The sequence below is a fragment of the Sitodiplosis mosellana genome, unplaced genomic scaffold, assembly GCF_009176505.1.
Source record: "Sitodiplosis mosellana isolate CC-2019 unplaced genomic scaffold, AAFC_SMos_1.0 Smas_scaffold_11, whole genome shotgun sequence".
Taxonomy (NCBI): Eukaryota; Metazoa; Arthropoda; class Insecta; order Diptera; family Cecidomyiidae; genus Sitodiplosis; species Sitodiplosis mosellana.
The window spans coordinates 3,237,515-3,256,532 of NW_022595253.1; the positions used below are offsets into that span (position 1 = coordinate 3,237,515).

The window sequence follows — 19,018 nt, forward strand, 5'->3', positions numbered from 1 at the left end:
TATCAAGTCGGCATTTTGATAGACAGGAGCCAACTTCACGTCGATTCGGCAATTCTTTTCTTGTGTGAAACGTGTTAAACTTTGTCACTTTTACAGCTTGATAAAAACGGGAGTTTCAATTTATTTTGTGAAAAAGTTTGTTTGAATTTAATTTGAAATGTCTGAAACCGATGCCGGATCTGGGCTCTTTTCGATGCCAACGTTGCAGTATAATGAGGAAGGATGGGGACCGCATGAAATCTCCGAAGATTTTCGCGTTATGCCGTATCAGGTAAGTTTTTTTTTTTGCAATGGTTTTTTTTCTATGCGATGACATAAACTGCACAATGTAGCGAAAGGGAGAGAAATGTGAAATGAAGAGTGAATTGATTTGATGCAGGTGTATTGTGTTTAAATCCATAGAAACATGAACTTTATAACGATTTACATTGCGTTGAAATTGAGAAAATGTACTAAAATCCGAATCTGTTTCGCTTTGTACCAATAGCCATTCAGCAAGAGTGACCGCATCGGCAAAGTGAGTGATTGGACCGGCACAGCCCAAATGGATAAGAAATTCCCAAGTAAGTCACGTCAAAAAAAAACAATCTGTTTCAAAACACAACAGAAAATATAATTCAATCAAAGTCTGAAAGTGTTTTGTGAATGCAGTGAACGTCACTGCAAAATTGTGAGGTTATATTCACCGAAGACTAATTAGCATATGTGATGAATTAACCTTTTATTCGGATTTTCAGATAAATACACTTCGCAATTCGGAACTGGAAGCCAGTATGCCTACTACCACGATGAAGATGAGACCACTTTCCATTTGGTCGATACTGCTCGTGTGCAGAAGCCACCATACCAACGGGGACGCTTCCGTGGAAATGCCCGTCACTTGCGGTAACTACCTGTTATTCCATTCATATTTTCGGAGCAAACAATTTCTGATTCGATTTTTTTCTGTTTGGTTCATTTTAGTGGTCGTGGCAATCGTTCAATGAATGCCGGTGGCATGCAACAATTGAACAAGAATGTGAAGATTCGTGACAATCGACGCGGTATCACACGCAAATGGGGAGCTCGTGGTCCACCACCAAAGATTCGTGATGCTTCAGTTGCTGTACGTGCCGATTGGACGACCATTGAAGAAATGGATTTTCCACGTTTGTTGAAGTTGTCGTTGCCGGGCATCAAAGAGGGTGAAGATATCCGTCGTTGCGGTGCATTAGAATTCTACGATAAAACGTATGATCGTGTTAATGTAAAAAATGAACGGCCATTGCAACGTGTTGATCGTATTTTCCACACCGTTACCACCACCGATGACCCAGTCATTCGTCAATTGTCGAAAACCGAAGGAAACGTTTATGCTACGGATGCCATTTTGGCAACAATTATGTGCAGCACACGGTCAAACTACTCGTGGGATATTGTTATTGAGAAGATTGGCGGCAAATTGTTCATGGACAAGCGAGATAACACTGAATTCGATTTGTTGACCGTCAATGAAACATCCGTTGAACCACCAAATGAGGATGGAAACTCATTGAACGGGCCCAGAAATTTGGCCATCGAAGCCACTTTCATCAATCACAACTTCAGCCAGCAGGTGATTTAAAGTCGTATTCGACGGTTTTTTCTATGAAAGTATTTTGTTGAGCTCAATATTCACTCATTTGATTTGTCAATTCACAGGTATTAAAAGGTGGAGAGAAATACAAGTTTGAACATCCAAATCCATTCATCACTGAAGAGGAAGAAGGTGAAGTTGCCAGCGTTGCATACCGATACCGTAAATGGGATCTTGGAAACGATATTGTATGTTTTAATTGTTCGAACAACTAAATCATTTTCACTTTAGAAGTACTTTAATTTATCCCATGCCTCATTTTCACAGGTATTAGTTGCCCGTTGTGAGCTTGATGCTGCTATGCAAACGCCAAACGGTGAACCACAATTCTTATCCATCAAAGCGCTGAATGAATGGGATTCAAAGGCAGCCAATGGCGTTGACTGGCGCCAGAAGCTTGATACCCAACGTGGTGCTGTTTTGGCCAATGAACTCCGTAACAATGCATGCAAATTGGCGAAATGGACAGTGCAAGCGCTGTTAGCCAGTTCGGATCACATAAAATTCGGCTATGTATCGCGTGCACACATTCGTGATTCATCGCGTCACGTCATTTTGGGCACATCACAATTCCGGCCACAAGAATTTGCCACACAAATCAACTTGAGCATGGACAACGCATGGGGCATTTTGCGATGCATCATCGACATTTGCATGAAACAAAAGGATGGCAAATATTTGATCATGAAAGATCCAAACAAGCCAATGATTCGTTTGTACGATATTCCCGATAACACTTTTGAAACCGAAGGATCAGACAACTCTGGTGAAGAGTAAAACCAACCAATTTCCGATTCATGGTCATATATTCTTGTCTAAATTTCAAAAGCATTTCAGCGTCAACCGTTCTTTTGTTTCTCTCTCTTTTTGAAAGATCAAATCGCTTTTTTAAACACAAATAATAATAGGCAGACAAGGATCATTTCTTTTTTTTACGTTAAACAATCATCATTTTAATTGTATAACGAATATTATGAACATTAAACAATTCAAACCATTAAGATATCAAAGTGGTCACAGAAATTAAATGGAGTTTCTTTTGATTTGAAAATTCGACCTTGATTCAGTAGATATTATCAACATTCTATTTCGGCTACATCAACATTAAAATCACCGATGTCAGCGCTGAATTGTGCACGAATTGTTGGACTCACGCAACTTGACGTTTCCATTTGACGTCTTCAAGCATATTGTCAAAAGCTGAAACATTTTCATTGGAGTTGAGACGGTGTTTTCATTTGGTTTATGCAAAAATACAAGAATATTCAGTGAAAATGCCGACTTATGAGATGGTTTTGTTGTTCCGGCAATTGGTTCGGGTATGTACAATCTACAGAATTGGAAATTAGTCAGTTTTATTCAGAAAACAAAAAGAATTTCTATAAAGTATACAAAGCACAATGCAAAACATAACCTCAATGTTTGTTTCTCATTTTCAGCCTGAATTCAAGGCAGCCGTAAAGCGTTCAGCCGATCTAATTTTCGACCGAGGCGGTTTCATTCGGAAAATCGATTACTTGGGATTCAACAAATTGCCATACAAAATCAGTAAGAATCGTCAGCCATATCGTGAAGCCGAACATATTGTTTTCAAATTCGATGTGAGCTCACAAGTGCAAGAGGACTTGAAAGAAGAGGCAAATCTTGATGTTGATGTAGTTCGTTGTAAAATTTTCCCAGTTGAACAACCAAAGGAATTCGAATGCACACTCGAAACAGAACTGCAACCAGTTGCATATCGGGAGGATGTCAAGAAACTGCTGCAAATGCAAGACAAAGGCAAGAAGAAGAAATGGTTACCACAAATGGGCATCGAATACTACCCATTCCAGCGGTAGACTTTTTTTTTGTATCTACTCCAAAGAACACTAGTTTATGCTTCGTGTTATGAAATATGTTTTAGTAAATAAAAGTTTATGAATGGCGTCCGTTAATGGCCCAAAGGGAAATGGAACGTTTTTTGTTGTTGTTATTGCTTCTAATGCGCACTCTTTTCCATCACATTTTAGCATGCAAAGTGGATATTTAGGATTAATAATAATGATTGGATTAAATGAGAGCCACGCAAGTGTCGCGGCTAATCAATTTACCTTTGCAGCTCCAAATTGAGATGAATTTATGACACGACTTAACTTTGTTCAGAGGTCAAGCATGTTTTTTATTACACTGAAATGAATGCATCGTCTATTTGTTGCGAACGGAAAGACACTTTGGGTCTTTCAAAATAGGAAAGGAAAAAAAGCTTTGGACAAGAACTCAGTGAGTATATTTCATTTTTGTCGTCAAGAGAATTCACTGTTTCACAAGGAGAATGGACGGTAAATTCACGAAAACCAGAAATTTTTTGTTTATATAAATGGCCAACCACTCGTTGCATTCGTTTACACGTTTGTCCGAACGAGTGTAAATCATCGATTGATAGATAATCCAACACGTGTTCGAAGCAATCGACGTTCAATTTGAAGATTTTCGGTGCTTGTTCAGTGGCTGTGTTGTGCTGTGGTTCATTCACTCCTTCTGCCCGTTTTCCTTCAAATTTTTGCTGATCCATTTCGATTTGGTGTAGTTTTTCGTTTCAGAGAAAATGAATGATGCGTTCGACAAGTGTAATCCTAATTAGAATGAAATCAAAAGTGGAATTCCGATTAGAATACTTGCATTTATTAAAACTGGAAACATTTCAAAGTTTCCAATTCAAAATCAACAAATTCCAATGAAAATAATTCATACCAAAGTGTCTTTTCCGACAGTGAAATGCTGATTCAACGAGTCGATCACAAAATTTATCGGTGTAGTGTTTAATTTTCCGGAAAAATAATTGTGAGACTATTGCTTGCAAACGAAATTTTCAACGATCTGTAAGTTAAGCGGTGACTTTGACAGTTAGTTGGCAGTGCAACCACAGATGACTGAATCGTTTGAAATTGAAACAGCATCAATACGCACATCACCAAACTGTCAAATAGTTCTCGTTTAACTGAAAGAAATCAACGGTAATTGAACCAAACACAATCAATGTGTTATCTCAAGACACAAATTATTATGATAAAAACTGAGTAAAAGGAATAATAGGGATTTTAGTCTTTGTATTAATAAAAGATGTTGATATATTCACAAATAGAAAAGTGTATTCTGACATTGAATTGGAGAAATTTTAGTTGGAAAAAAATGGGTGATTCTATATGAAAACTGAAAAAATAAACGAACCCGGGTGAACGTGATAGGCTTTGATGAAAGCCTACATTCGTTCGATGAGGTTTTCATAATTTTTATGTACATTTTAAATACTGAACGCCTAGGCTTTCATTGCTATTCTCACTTCTTTCGTGCATTCGTGGCAATGAACGCCTAGGACGATGTTGAGGTGGACAAATTTGTTAAAAAAAGAAAAAAGAAAAGGAAAATAAGGAAGGTGCCAACAACACATGGTGTTCCCAGAAAGGTCAGCTTAGCAACAGCAATTTCTTTTTCATAAACGAGAAAAGAATAGAAACACACAAAGCTTTATTTTTAAAAAAAGAATTCTAAATTTAAATTTAGAAAGATCCACCTGAATTTATAAATCTTCTTGGAAATCAACGCATGAAAAAATATAAAAGAGAGAATGTTCGCCAATATTTCAGCATAAAATTTAATTGAATTGATCGTTCATAAACCCAAATTAGAATTGTAAAGTGTGTGCACAAATGACATAAATAGTAGTGATTTTTCAATGAGACGACATTTTTGTTCGCAGTCTACTTTTACATAATCAACTTTTCATAGTCGGAGTTCAAGTAGAAATCAAGATGTTTGTGAGACGATGAGATTGCTTCAAAAGGCATTCTTCGCCATTCGATCAAGTTTGATGTGCAACATGTATAATGGGTGTTTTTTCAAAATTAAAACGTGTTCGTTCAAAATTTTGGCATATTTTCCCATCATACACGTGCACGACGATTGTGTGTATGGAAAAATTCGTATGCCTATACGTCAGAATCAAAATCGAATGCTTGAATTCTGCAAAGTCTGTATGCCGGATTATGTTTCTGTTGTGCAAAACAATTTTTCATGTGAATATCTAATTCGAATCATATGGAAAAACCGTTTTGAAATTAAAATCAGAACTTTATTCATTTTCAAATAAAAAAAAAGAGAAAGATAGAAAGGAATCAATCGAAATGAAAGTTTCAATGGAATGCTTTTTTCGGCTCTCTAATCTGTTTGAATGTCTGAAATCGTTTCATCAGTACTAGAGTAAAGTTCAAAAGAAGAGAAGGTTTGACGATGAAGGAGAATAAAAAAGCAACACACAAAATCGATTTCTGTGAATCCGTTTGAATAGATTAAGTAATCCGTTAAACATAATAAATATGCATTGATTTCAAGTTTAAGCATTTTACCCAAAATAGTGTAGAAAAACGGGTTTCATTGTCTGTTGACGGTAATTCTATAACGATGTAGTGGAAGTTCGTCAACCCAAGAGCGCGTGTCGTTGTGTTTCTTGTATTATCTGCGAAACGTTGACATCAGGTAACGGTATTGTGTCAAGCAACCCAGATTATCAAATGCAATCTAAACAGCGGGAAAGATGCAAAAAAACCACAAAAGAGAAAAACACAAAGACCTTTCGCTAATCAAAAAACTAATGCTCTAACTAACCGTATTCATTGAAAATGTCCAAGCTCCGCTTTGAGCTGTGTGATATATTTGTTTGCTTGCAAATGCAATTCATTCAAATTATTTCCCACGTACCACTTACTTTGGAATGGTTTCTCGTGATTGTTACTAAACCACACGAACAGAAATCAGCCAAGGCGAGAGATAGCGAGAGAGAAGCAAAGAAAAATAATAGAAGAATATCTGCCCACCTTGCTTCTTATTTTCATCTCCGTAATGCGCAACCTAACAATACAAAATTGCGATGAAACAGCTGCACAACGCAAACACACACTCCATTAAACTGGCTGAGCGTTTTTTTTTTTTGTTATTCGCGATGTGCTAGACAATGAAATCGAAAACATTGCCACTTATTTGAAAAATGAAAAAAATAATGAAAGAGCGAAAAAAACCACTTCAATGAAAAGAAAAACGAAACCAAACGAAACCCGTGCATTACATAAATAATTTCAATTGAATTATTTGTTACTTTGCGTGATTTTCTTGTTAAGTAAAAGAGAGTCACGATCGAAAGACGAGTGTGCGCGCAATTCTGTGTGTGCGTAACAAAATTCACGCTGAATCTTCTTCACTCTTCTACACAGCGTTGCAAACACAAAACGTTGAATTTTCGAATTTTAATTGAAACTTTTTTTCCGTCGATTGTAGCATTGTGCTATGTCGGTGTTATTAATGATGAGCACCGGGTTTCTTTTCTGTAACGAAGAAATGTTGGGTGGAACAAATTGGCCGACCAATTCCAAAGTGGATTACAATTTTCACTAATTCGTCGTCTATTTCTCTCTCTCTCTCTCTCTCTCTCTCTCTCTCTCTCTCTCTTTGAAATCATTTGTCATTTCTTTTTGTTGGTTTCATGCGCTGGATTCAATGACACCGAACGGATAACATCAAACATAATCGATAATCATAACTATTAAGCGTGTACACGAGGCGAACGCTTTCCATTTCAATTTAATTACCGCTTCGGACTTTGACGTGGAACATAGAATTATCAAATCGATGCTTGTCGTAATTTTCAATTACAAATTCGGTGTAGCCATCAATTTACTTCGTAACAAGACTTCTAATTTTTTTCGTATTTTATTACTTATTTCTTACAATGAACACAGTAATTGGCCAAGATGGCAATGGTGACTTCAGGCTCGGGCTCGGCTCCTTCACCATTTCTAAATCGGAAATGTGAAATGAACATTTCTTCATCGGTCGTGTACACATTTTGAAATGCACTGCATGTAGAGCGGATTCGTTGTTTCGATCTCAATAAATTTGTTCGTGTCTCAACAACAACAACAACATCAATCAAGTGAATGAAACCAAACAGCAATGTTTTAACAAAACATCCAATCTTAATTTGGTTGCTGTGATTCGCGCATGATATCCATTGTGCACCAATATAAATTACACTAATTTCCAAATCACTTTAAAATTGATCACCAACCCTGGTTGCCTTCTCATCGTCGCCGTTGTCGTCGTCATTGGTATTGTCGCTGTATTTGTTGGTGTCATTGTTATCCAACGGCACAGGTAACATTATACAGTATGACGAAATCAAAAAAGATCCCATGGCCCAAACGAGCTTTGGCGGCCGGGGTGACGATTATTGTTGTTATCGTAGAGTGTGGTTGCCGTGTCTAAATATCCGAAAGCCCAATTCAAAAACAACGGACCGTGTTTGCTCAACCTAAAGTATGCATTTCATTTATTTCTGGGAAAAACACGAACGCGTCCAGAGCATGTAAAACAATAGCACCAACATCCAGCACAAGAATAACAAAGCAAACATTTTAAAACAGAGACACACGCTCACACATGGGTTTTATGGTGTAAAACAAAAAGCAAAAGCAGCGGTTACTGCGTTTTTCGAGCCACTCATTTGTTATTTGTCAACATACATCTATACAATTTTCCGCTCCACAAGTTTTCTTCGCCCACAAGATGAACCGAAAAGCATATGGCATTTAAATCGGTTTTCAAATATTTTCCAAAACAAAGAGCGAGCGAGCGAGTGAGTGTGAGGGAGCAAACCAAGCGTGTGTATGGATGAGGATGGGCGCCCGACGAGCACTCTACTCACTTTCATGTGAATGGCTTTTAGCCCTAACAATAGCTCCATTCAAATATGTTATATGTGTGTGTGCGTTGTAGCATGCATGCAGCACGCTTCTCTCGCCTGATATACGACGTAGAAAATGTCCTTTTTCGCTTGCTTTACCGTTTCTACGGTATCGGTGTCTGTTAGTGCAGGTCACATGGAAAACGAACGCCATTCGATGTATGGCAGCCTCTTTCATTCGCATAAGCGAATTTCGGCCCAAACAACCGACAGACACCGAGAGGACATAGAGAGCTGAACGCAAATGTGCATAAAAATTTTTAATGGAATTTCCAAAATGAGAATAAGATGCAAACAGATTTTCGCCCATCTGCTCTCTCTCTCTCTCTCTCTCTCTCTCTCGCTCGCTCGCTTTTATTTAGTTTTGGTCCCAAAATATTTGAGAGCGCAATTCGATTGAGATGTGCAAAGGGAGTCTTTGGCCCAATTTTTATGCTAATAAACATCGAATCGCCTTTTCTTGTGTACGTTGTACTGTAGCCGAGTATCGAGTTAACTTGTGTCACCTTTTACGGTAATTAAAACGAATCTGCAATTGTCAGCGCATTTAGAACCAAATCGACGCACATGCACAACACATTAAACATATAAATGGCTTTCAATTTCATTTGCTTTGGCTGGAACGTACGAGTTGAGAGAGAGATAAAAGGAACAACAAACAGCGAGAATGGCATTAGCACAGTAGCTAAAGCATATACGGCAGATAAAATAATTATACAATTATCCATTTGATGACAACACAGATTAACACTTGCGGGAAACAGCCGTGGACGAGCTGGATTTTATCAAAGTTGCGCGCTCTCTTGCACTTTCTCATCTCGCTATATGATTACAAAGTCAAATGACGGGTAATATTTTAAAAGTTAAACAAAATGACATTCGAACCATTCGGAGCATTTGAATTCGCCGCATCCAATTTGAATGTCTGGCAAAATCCTGTGTCAGTATGTGCAAACATACACACTAACAATGCGCCGAGCGAGGAAAAAAACGTCAGCAGTGGCAACGAATCACGATAAATCCAAACATTTTCCACATGACGATGATAATTGCTTGCAAAAGCACTTTTTCGCTGTTCATTCAGCGTGCGCGACGCTGTCATATAAATCAAAAGTGGAAAAGTTTTGACAAAACACATCAAATAATCAATGGCACACTCACTCACTCTCTCTAGCGCCAACAAACGAACGAACAAGTGCGCGCGACAAAACAAGCACCAAAGTTGACTCGACTCTTGTTTCGCGAAAAAATTTCTTTCAAGGTTTTTGAACTGAATATGCAAGACCCATTCAGCTTGCGGTGCTTTGGCTTTGGCGCGAAAACCGATTATGCGAGGAAATAATGATGATGATTTTTTCTCTTCTGTGATTTCTTTAGCTTGACGCTTCATTTTAGATTGATATCAATTTGCTGAGCTGCTACGTGTTGGATTTTTTTTCTTTCGCTCTTTTTCACTAAATTTTTCACCATTCTCCACTTTGACTGCTAATTAGTTCTGATGACTTCTCTCTGTCGCACGCTCTTTGCCACGCTATCACATTCATTTATATTCGCCCGATAATAATGAACGAGAAAAAAAAAACGCGAATTGAATAGCGCCGTTATTATTATGTGCGCTCTCAAAATGATTGAAATGAACATTTCCTTCCATTAAACACATTTATGGCGGAAAAAAGGGCAGGACGTGTAACAGCCGAAAGGAACGAGAACAAAAAATTATAACTACTGATTGTGACAATGGCAGTTTTTCATCGGAGAAAATTTGATATCATCATCAATTCAAATAATCACTTTTATAATGCTATTCGACGTAATTGTTTTGTACTCACTTTTTTCCTTTCCTTCCCTTTGCTGGCGCTTTTTTATTCATTGTTCGCAATATTCTAGTGGTCGGTATTATTTTCAGACGAGAATTTTCTTCCCCGTTTCACATTTGTAAATTAGAGCTATGCGCCGGTTTGTTAATGACCCAAAACCTTGAACTTCAATTACTTTGACTATTCATATTGATGACAAAAATTATATACGTATATCGTCCAAAGAATAATTTTTTTCTCATTTTGATCGGTTCACGAATGTGCCAACTCATGCATCGGAATGAGTTTCTTGGTGATTAGTTCGGTGGCGGTGAATGAACGAATGTGATTTTCAGTATTCACTAGCCCATTCGCCAAACTGACTCACGTCAAAAAAACACCATTCGATTCCGTTGCTTGATGTCTCGTCTTCGCTGAATAAATTATTTATTTCTATTTGTATGAGACGTTTCGTTCGACGTGCTAACCGAATTACATTTAAGCGATATTATATTATTCTTAGCGTCGGAATTGTATTCGCGTGATACGGATTTCAGGACGGTGTAATTTATTTGATGGCTTTCTTTTCATTCTTTTCGCTTTAGATATATTTCGTTCTCTGTGTATTATTTTCTTCTTTCGATTCAGTTGTGTCGTGGATTTGAGTCGCAAAACTATTACCATGCCAGAGGGAAAAAAATAGGGAATAAAATTGTATAGCGAGCGCTAATCGAGTCAAATTGACTTTTTATATTCACTGTCGTCATCGAAATTGCTGAATGCTTCGCGCCTCGATGAAATTGAATAATGACTATTTGTCTTTCGTTTTTTTTTTATTCATTCACTGCGTTGTTGCTGTTGTTTCGTTTTGTTTTACGAATCCAACAAAATGATTCCTCAATTTAGAAGTCATGCAATATTCACTTGAACCAAATACGATAACTGTTTCATTTCGGTTTTTGCATTCGCATTTCCGTGGTTCGATTCAATAGCGAACAAAAATAAAAACACGAAAGAGAAGTACAGATATGGAAATTATCTGTTGTGGTCGAATAGATACGAGCCACTCTGTTTTACATTGCAGCTTTTCGGATTGTTTTTTTTTCACTCTCTGTTTGGAATTGATAAATTATGTAATGCCACGGAAATCGGTCATTCTGCCAAGGAAATGGCACAGAAAAAACAAAAAGTGAATCAGAGAAATTCACGGATTTTGGATTTTTTCTCTCGATTTAGAGAAAATTACTCGAATTTTCTACATTCATTTGATCATTCAAAGTTTAATGTTCTTACACTTAATAATTTATCAATCAATCTCTTTAGTTGTGATTCTGCAATCTTCAGAATTTACAGTTAATTTTTAAAATGCGATGTGGGCACTTCAACTGCACAGAAAAAAAGTGAATCAATTGAACTTCACAAAAAAGAAAGTGAACTCGAATGAAAAAAGCTGTATCGTGCATCGATAGTCTCGCTAATCGTTGATTCTAACTTATAGCTAGCACAATGTTTACAAGAAATCATTAATGATTCCATTATTGAAAGAAAAACAACAACAAACCCATTCAAGTACGAACGAAAAAGCGTCGATTTTTTGTCAGTTAGCTCGAAAATTGGCTGAATATCATCAAATAATAATTCTAACGAAAGCTATGTACAAAAAAACATCACCGAAAACATAAAATTCCATGTATAGAAAAACGGCGACTCGTTTAAATCGAACAATGTTCCATCCATTGAACAAAGTACTCCATAAAATGTGTAAATTGTGGAGGGTCAGTAATCTGGTTTCGATAAGCGATATTGGAAAAATAATGTGGTTCAATTGTTGGGTCATCATGTGGTAAAACATATTTGTTTCATATATTGCAGTCATAAAGCATCAAACGACCAAATGTAAAACTGATGGCAATTTATTGGTAATTTGCGGACGAAAAAAAACGTGTATTTTTTTTCATTAAAATAAAATGTACCACATTGTGGTTTGAAAAATCTAAAAACTTTGCAATTATTGACCCCACTCCGCGTGGATGATTAGTGATTAATTTGGTTAAGCTGAATGAACTGAATTCCCATGAAATATCGCCAATTCGTCGATGAATTACAGCTTAAATGTCGAAATAACGATAGAAAAAAAATTCAAATTCGATCCGCACATTTGTTTGCTCCGTCGACAAGTAAAATGGTTGTGTAAATGTTTCGGTTGGTGCCAAATAGAAATGTGCACCAGTCCAAATATTTTGCGATTATTTTGACAGGGCATTGTGAATTTGAATCAATTGGAACTGTTTGCTGTGAGTGTGTATTTTTTTCACAATCACTGATCCAGACTCAATTTGAATAATAAAAAATAGAGTGTTGTTAAAACTGTTGCCTTTCTGAATGAGCCGAAAAGAGAGAGAGAGAGAAGAAAAAAACATGGACAATATGTGAAATGACGACATCGACGGCAATGCACATTGTTTGTGGTATACATTGAGTGAGAGCAAAGAAAAAATAATAACAACAAAATTCACATTGTCACAAGCTGCTTTTTTCCTTCATTTTATTGTGTAAGTGCCGTTAGCTGACTGACTGACTGGGCTAACTAATTGATTGAGTACATTCGATTGTTTGGCTTCGAATTGATTTGTGTATGTGAATTCGTTATTTTGCCGCTGTAGGCTCTATTTGTTTTTTTTTATCTGCTCGCCGCATCGAGTAAAACCATTGAAAAATGGTGGAGTATTTTCATTTCAATTCAATATTTTTCTATTCGATCTCGATTTTTAACATATAGATATATAATCGAATCGAATCGATTCGGAGTGCTTGCACAGAGAAAGAGCGAGACAGAGAAAGAGAGAGAAACAAACAATGGCGCACTGGCTGGTGGAGGCGGAATCGGAAGACGAGAGAGTAACAACGATTCGAGTGAAAAAAAAATACATTCGATTCGAGTGAAAACGAGAATGAGAACAAACACCACAGTTGCACTGTGATTGAACGTATTTCGATTGTCAATTTTCAGATAGAGAGAGAGCGAGTTCTTTGGATACGATATTTTATTCCTACATCGAGGTTCCATTAGATATTTTGTGCATACAAGCAAACACTGTGTGTATGAGTGAGAGCAAGCCGAATGACAAAAAGTCGAATGTGATGAATGTAATGGTTATTGATTGACTCGGATTTCAAAGTATCAAAATGAAAACGAACTCCAAATACTCACGTTCCTATTCTCTCTGTCTCTTTTTTTCATTTCCATCATTCTTCACCGAAATCTATGTGCAATGTAACATAAAATGTACTCATCGCATATATTGCTGAGCGCGGGCACGAGAGAAGGAGCATTGGGAACGAGAAGCTTCCTTGGCGACAAAACGGAATATGTATATCTATCAACGAAGGAAATATGCCAAAAAATAAAATATTTATATTTGGAGAGAAATATTTTTGTGCGATCGGATAACAAACGGAGTAGGAGGACGAGGGATTGCATTAACGTATTGTATTACATCATCGCATACATACATTCACAACAGCCTGAAATTGAGCGAAAATAAGAAGAAGAAGATTGTGGGTATGACGTAACTAAATGGATTACAATTTCTTAGAATTTAACGGTTCAACAGCTTGAAAATGGGCCGCAGGAAATACTTCGGAAAAATGTAGCAATTTTGTTCTTTTTTTGCTACCAAAATTTCAATCAAATTTTATGGGAATGACGAGGCATTCCTTTAGCCACTCATGTTCCATTTATTGCTATTCGTACGCAACCCCTAGATTTCTGTGGAGGAATGCTGACAAATATGAATGTTGTTTAGAATTCGAATTTAATTTATAATCATTTCTAAATATACAATAATGTCAAAGGATTGAAAGTGCTTTCACTTGATTTGGGCCAAATAGATTCAAAATTATCCAATAATCTAGATTCGGGAATGCATAAGCTTTGTCAAATATTTTTTTTTAATAAGTCCAGAATGCTTGTTCATATCATACAATTTTCCCGATGTAATATTTTAAGCACTCTCCCTCTGGTCAACTCCACAGCTTCCAAGTATTGCTCACTGTGATTCGACAATTCGTTTGATGATTCGAAGCGATTGAGTGGATTTTTGGATCAATATAGTTTTTGTGTGGCTCATTTTCTGAATCCGGATAATGAAAGTGACTAAATCACGCAAATGTATTCCGTGTGTCGAGAGAGAAAGGGAGAGAGAGGGAGAGAGCATCGAGCAAATGTTTGAATCCAAAACACAATATTTCAATCCATTAGTATGCTCTTTGTGCGTTTCAATGTTCGCTTGAACTTGAACAACATCAAATCCACTCCACCATTGATGGATGATTCTACCTGTGCATCAAAAAATGAACCACGATAACGTCACAGTTTCTCTCTCCTCCCCTCTATCTCTCATCATCTCTCACTCCCTCACGTTGACACAAAAAAAAATTCTAATTATACATATGAATCACGTGCGAATGGTTATATATGTTAGATCAAAGTAGAAATTTGCCAAATGGAATTTTATTTAAATGAAAAAAAGTGAGAGAAAAAAGTGAAAAAAAAATAATTCCAAAAATATGTGGTGTAAGTGTCGAATATTGGTCAACCTGCCAAAAAAGAGCATCGCCAACCAAATTGGATCAAATTGTTAAAAGCTGTCGTCAAGTTGGAAAAGCTTTAAATGGACATCCTCAACAGTCGATGGCATTTAGCGTGTGACACTGAACGACATTGATGACAGCGTCCATTTCAACAATACAGAATTTGATGCTTCGAACTAGAAGTATGTGTGTGTGTGTTTAAAATACCGTAAGCGACATTGTGCACGTACAACACCCAACACACGATGTTCGTGTTTCTCGCTGTCGCCGCTGGTCATCGTCGTCGAGTCAAAGTGGAACGTAGAACAAGCTTTAGTTACATGCATGTTTTGGATGTTCTATCATATTATTACTTGCGACATCATCATCACAGCCATAAATGTAACTGTTTCTATGGAATTTACAGTGTCAATCTTGCATTAGCGTTCGGGCATTAATTTAAAAAAGAATGACGATGTTGGGTGTCGAAAATGAGACCGAGATCGGTACGGTACACTATACACAGTGTGATAACAATCGTGCCGAAATGAACTCAGAACAGTACATGACCACGGGCAAATGATTTAATTATACATGTACGCGGTTGATATTTTTGGAAGCATTTGAATTGCATGCAAAATTCAACGAGACGGGTCGGCATTAAATTGGAGATGAATTGAGGCTGGTCAATCACTTTTCATGAAATTCAATAGAATTGAGATTTTACACTCACGCCCCGGCACAATCATTATTATTCTCACTCGCACAGACATATTTGTTGCAAGAAAAACTCAGTTGAATCGAAGCACAAAGAAAAAAAAGCGAAAATTTTATGAACACTTCATTTTTTAGCTATAATCCGAAACACCTTGAAAACGCTGAAAGTCAATATGACTCATTATTTTCATCAAAGCGAAGCGCGTTATCAAATTGCACAAATCATGTTCTCGCTCTCTCGCTCGCATTAAATCATTTTTCCAAAGGGGACGATGTCAATATCATTTTTTTTCGTTGCAATTATTACTCTTCTTTTGTGTATAAATGCACCTGCAATTATCCGAACCATTAAAATGCAATTCTTCTTTCCACAATATTCGTTCTAATTCTTTTTTTCTTCAAACATTCAACAGCGATTTTTTAATCAACGGAATAATTCAAGCCGACCTGATTATCATTAAACTCACAATTCATTTTTTTTTTTGTCTAAATTCGTAATTTCTTTTTCTGTTGTTGTGTTTTCGCTGTCGATTCCATATGAAATGAAATTTTACGGACGATCACAATTCAAGCTCCAATGAAATAGTCTTTTGCTTGCATTAGCGCTAAAAAAGGGTCATGTTTCGGTTAATAGACCACACGACAGTACATCTAAACCAACTATTATTAGACTAAGCAATAGAAATGCGTCGCTTCGATGTGCATTGAAAATAATCTGCTATTGGTTAAATTATTGAGCAAAAAGCCAATTGAATCTAAACCGAATTTGGTTGGAAATGGATTAGATATGTTTTTCGTTAATCAACTGAAATTCAAAACAAGTTCTTTCTAAAAATGCATTCATATTTTCGTGTCCTTTAAAATGATAATGAATGCAAATTCAACATCAATAATCAGTTTGCCACGATAAAATTCAAGCATTGAACGAAAGAATCGTCTATGATAAAAAAATTCACGTTCTTTCCGAATAAATCACATATTCATATTGCATACACAATTTCCGTCGTTTAGTTAACTATGTGCTTTGATAAATTATGTGAAAACTAATAAATGATATATTCCGCCATATACATGCTTTGGTCATCAATTTAGATAATGTTGAAAGTTTGTGGATATATATTATGTGTAAAATTGTGTGTTCTACCATTTTTATTGTTAGAATATCATTACCCCAATATGGGTTCAGCCAGACAGTTGCTCTATGTAATATGTATATGTATTCTTGTCGAGTTTACAGTGTCGATGGTGTTGGCACTAATTCACAGTGAGAGAGCGAGAAAATGTCAAGTGTTTCGGTCGAGGTGAGAGAATGAGGGCGCACACACAGTACGATAACAATCGTGCGAAATAAGCTCGAAAATGAATATGACCACGGGCAAATGATTTAATTATACGTGTGCGTTTGATATTCTCTTCTCTTTTTTTTCTCTCTCGTCGGGCGAGTCAAGTACGGTAAAATGTGAGTGCTACCTAGTCAAATCGGGTCTTTAAGGTATTGTTACGGACAGCAAAGAGAGAAAAAAAAACAGCAAAAGAAAAAGAAGTAGTTTAGTTTCTGTTTTTTAGGTGAGTTTTTGCTCATTCGACCATTTTGTATGCAATTCACTTCGCTTTTCCACATTTTGAGCACAAACACTCCAATTTCTTTTAATGCGAATAAAACAGTCGTAATTATTTTCGACTTGTAGGAAGGTCTTAAGGCTTCCTGTTTTAACGAATGAGCGCGTAACGCATTTTCTTCTTCTTTTCCCAAAGAAAAAATACCATTCACACAAAAACTAGCCACATGCGCATTCGTGCTATTTTCTATCGTGGAAGTAACACACGAAATGCGTCGTAACGGTTATTAAGCCGAAAATAAGTGTTGGATGTTCAAGTGTGCTAATTTTATGCCAACAGAAACATACATATTTTACGAATATGAAAATTGTGTTTTTGCTCGATTTATCATACCATTTCCACGGTCAGAATTTCCGTTTGTAACATAACCAATGAGGTGTGCTGTTGTTGGAATGTTCGATATATTGGTTATTATTACAATTACTGCACTGCCGGATCAGATGGCAAGAGAATTTTATACAATGCTGAAATTAAAAATGTGAAACAAATTGAAGCGATTACAAGCATATCAACGCGTCAAAAATCACTCGCAATGGAACAATTTCATCGAAAAAGCAAAATCATAATAGAGAGGTACCAATCGCATGCGGTTATTTCGAATAACGCTTGTTCTTCTCTGGCTATTATAATATTGCGTTGATTTCATATTTATTATTCAGCATTTATGGACATCAAAAAAATTCATTGGTAATTCGAATAGTTCAGTTTCAGATAAATCAGATACTCAATTCGCATGCTGTGCAATAGTTTCAAGTCGATTCTGTTTTGATGGCACACAGCGGCTGGAAAGAAATAGAGATTCAGTTGGCGAGATAAAACATAAACAATAAATGACTTCCATATTAAGAAAGCACATGCACAGCTGAAGTACCGCACTTTAAGCAATTCCGGCCGTGATTTATGGGCTCGATCTCTCGCTTACTGAATCGACCAAATAGTAAGAGAGACGACGCAGAAAAAACTAGCAACCAAAAGAGAAATGAAACAACTATTACATATCGTTGAAAATGATCCATTAGATTCCAACGTATCTAGACCGCCTTTCGGATATATTTTTCGTTTTTGTGAGTTTGCTATTGTTGTTATTGCTGTTGCTTTCGCTGCTACTACTGCGGCTGTTATTTTTTTAATCCGCATTTTAACGCGCTATTCTACGCTTTCGGCCAAAACAGAGAGAGAATCAACCGAGCTGATATTAAATTATATAATTTGTTTGGTCCGTACTTATGGCTTCCGCACTTTGTGAGCTCAAGCCAGTTAAAATTCAAGCCCAAGCCAACGATCACATGCACTCGCCCGATTTCAGCAGCAGCGGCAGCAGAAGAAGAAGAAGAAGAGAGCAAAAGACGAGCTAAAGTCGGTAATCAAATGGACAGTTGCATATATTTAATTCAATCAGCTTGTTATAACTTTTATACGACCATCAACTCTCTGAGCTATTTAAGGCAATGAATTGCCCGAGCAAATCGCTGTTCTTATGAATTGTTATTGCTCAATGGATTACAATGTGTGTGTTGCGCGGGTGCGAACGCAAATGCGAATGAACGAATGCGCGCATTCGCTTGGTGAAATTGCCAGTTGAATGAACTGTAACTGAAGAAGATTTGGTTTGTTGATTTTTATCAGGAAAAAGGGTCACTTTCTTCATCTCTGTGTATGTACAGCACGCTCTTGTTTAATTCTTAGCATTTCTTAGCACATCGCGATCACCAGCTGTGATAGTTGTGACATATTCGATTTAAATGGGATTTTAACACGTTTCATCCTTTTGTCAAAACGACACACACCACACAAACCAAGAAAAGTGATGCCAACAACGAGCAGAAAAAAAATCGTTCATACACACATATTTCACTCCGGAATGACCAGAGGATTATCCATCAATCCAAAACAGAGATCAGTCGTTCTCCACACACCACAAATAAC

The 19,018-nt window shown here is 36.8% G+C and overlaps 2 protein-coding genes and 1 long non-coding RNA gene across 3 annotated transcripts; 2 read left to right on the forward strand and 1 right to left on the reverse strand.

The window, feature by feature from the left end:
• Positions 1-14: 14 nt before the first annotated feature.
• Positions 15-2,638, forward strand: LOC129567481 (eukaryotic translation initiation factor 3 subunit D). Its single transcript, XM_055444405.1, has 6 exons — positions 15-271; positions 488-563; positions 738-885; positions 964-1,594; positions 1,681-1,803; positions 1,883-2,638. The coding sequence occupies exons 1-6, from the start codon at positions 158-160 to the stop codon at positions 2,390-2,392; spliced, it is 1,602 nt and encodes a 533-aa protein (XP_055300380.1). The 5' UTR covers positions 15-157; the 3' UTR covers positions 2,393-2,638.
• A 139-nt stretch (positions 2,639-2,777) lies between these two features.
• LOC129567483 (probable 28S ribosomal protein S6, mitochondrial) lies at positions 2,778-3,569 on the forward strand. The gene is made up of 2 exons (XM_055444410.1): positions 2,778-2,934; positions 3,055-3,569. Exons 1-2 carry the CDS (start codon positions 2,890-2,892, stop codon positions 3,451-3,453), a joined length of 444 nt encoding a protein of 147 aa, XP_055300385.1. The 5' UTR covers positions 2,778-2,889; the 3' UTR covers positions 3,454-3,569.
• A 289-nt stretch (positions 3,570-3,858) lies between these two features.
• Positions 3,859-4,414, reverse strand: LOC129567484 (uncharacterized). The gene is made up of 2 exons (XR_008687863.1): positions 4,346-4,414; positions 3,859-4,227 (listed from the first exon to the last, which is right to left on the reverse strand). It is a non-coding gene; the product is annotated as an uncharacterized LOC129567484 (long non-coding RNA).
• Between the last annotated feature and the right edge of the window lie 14,604 nt (positions 4,415-19,018).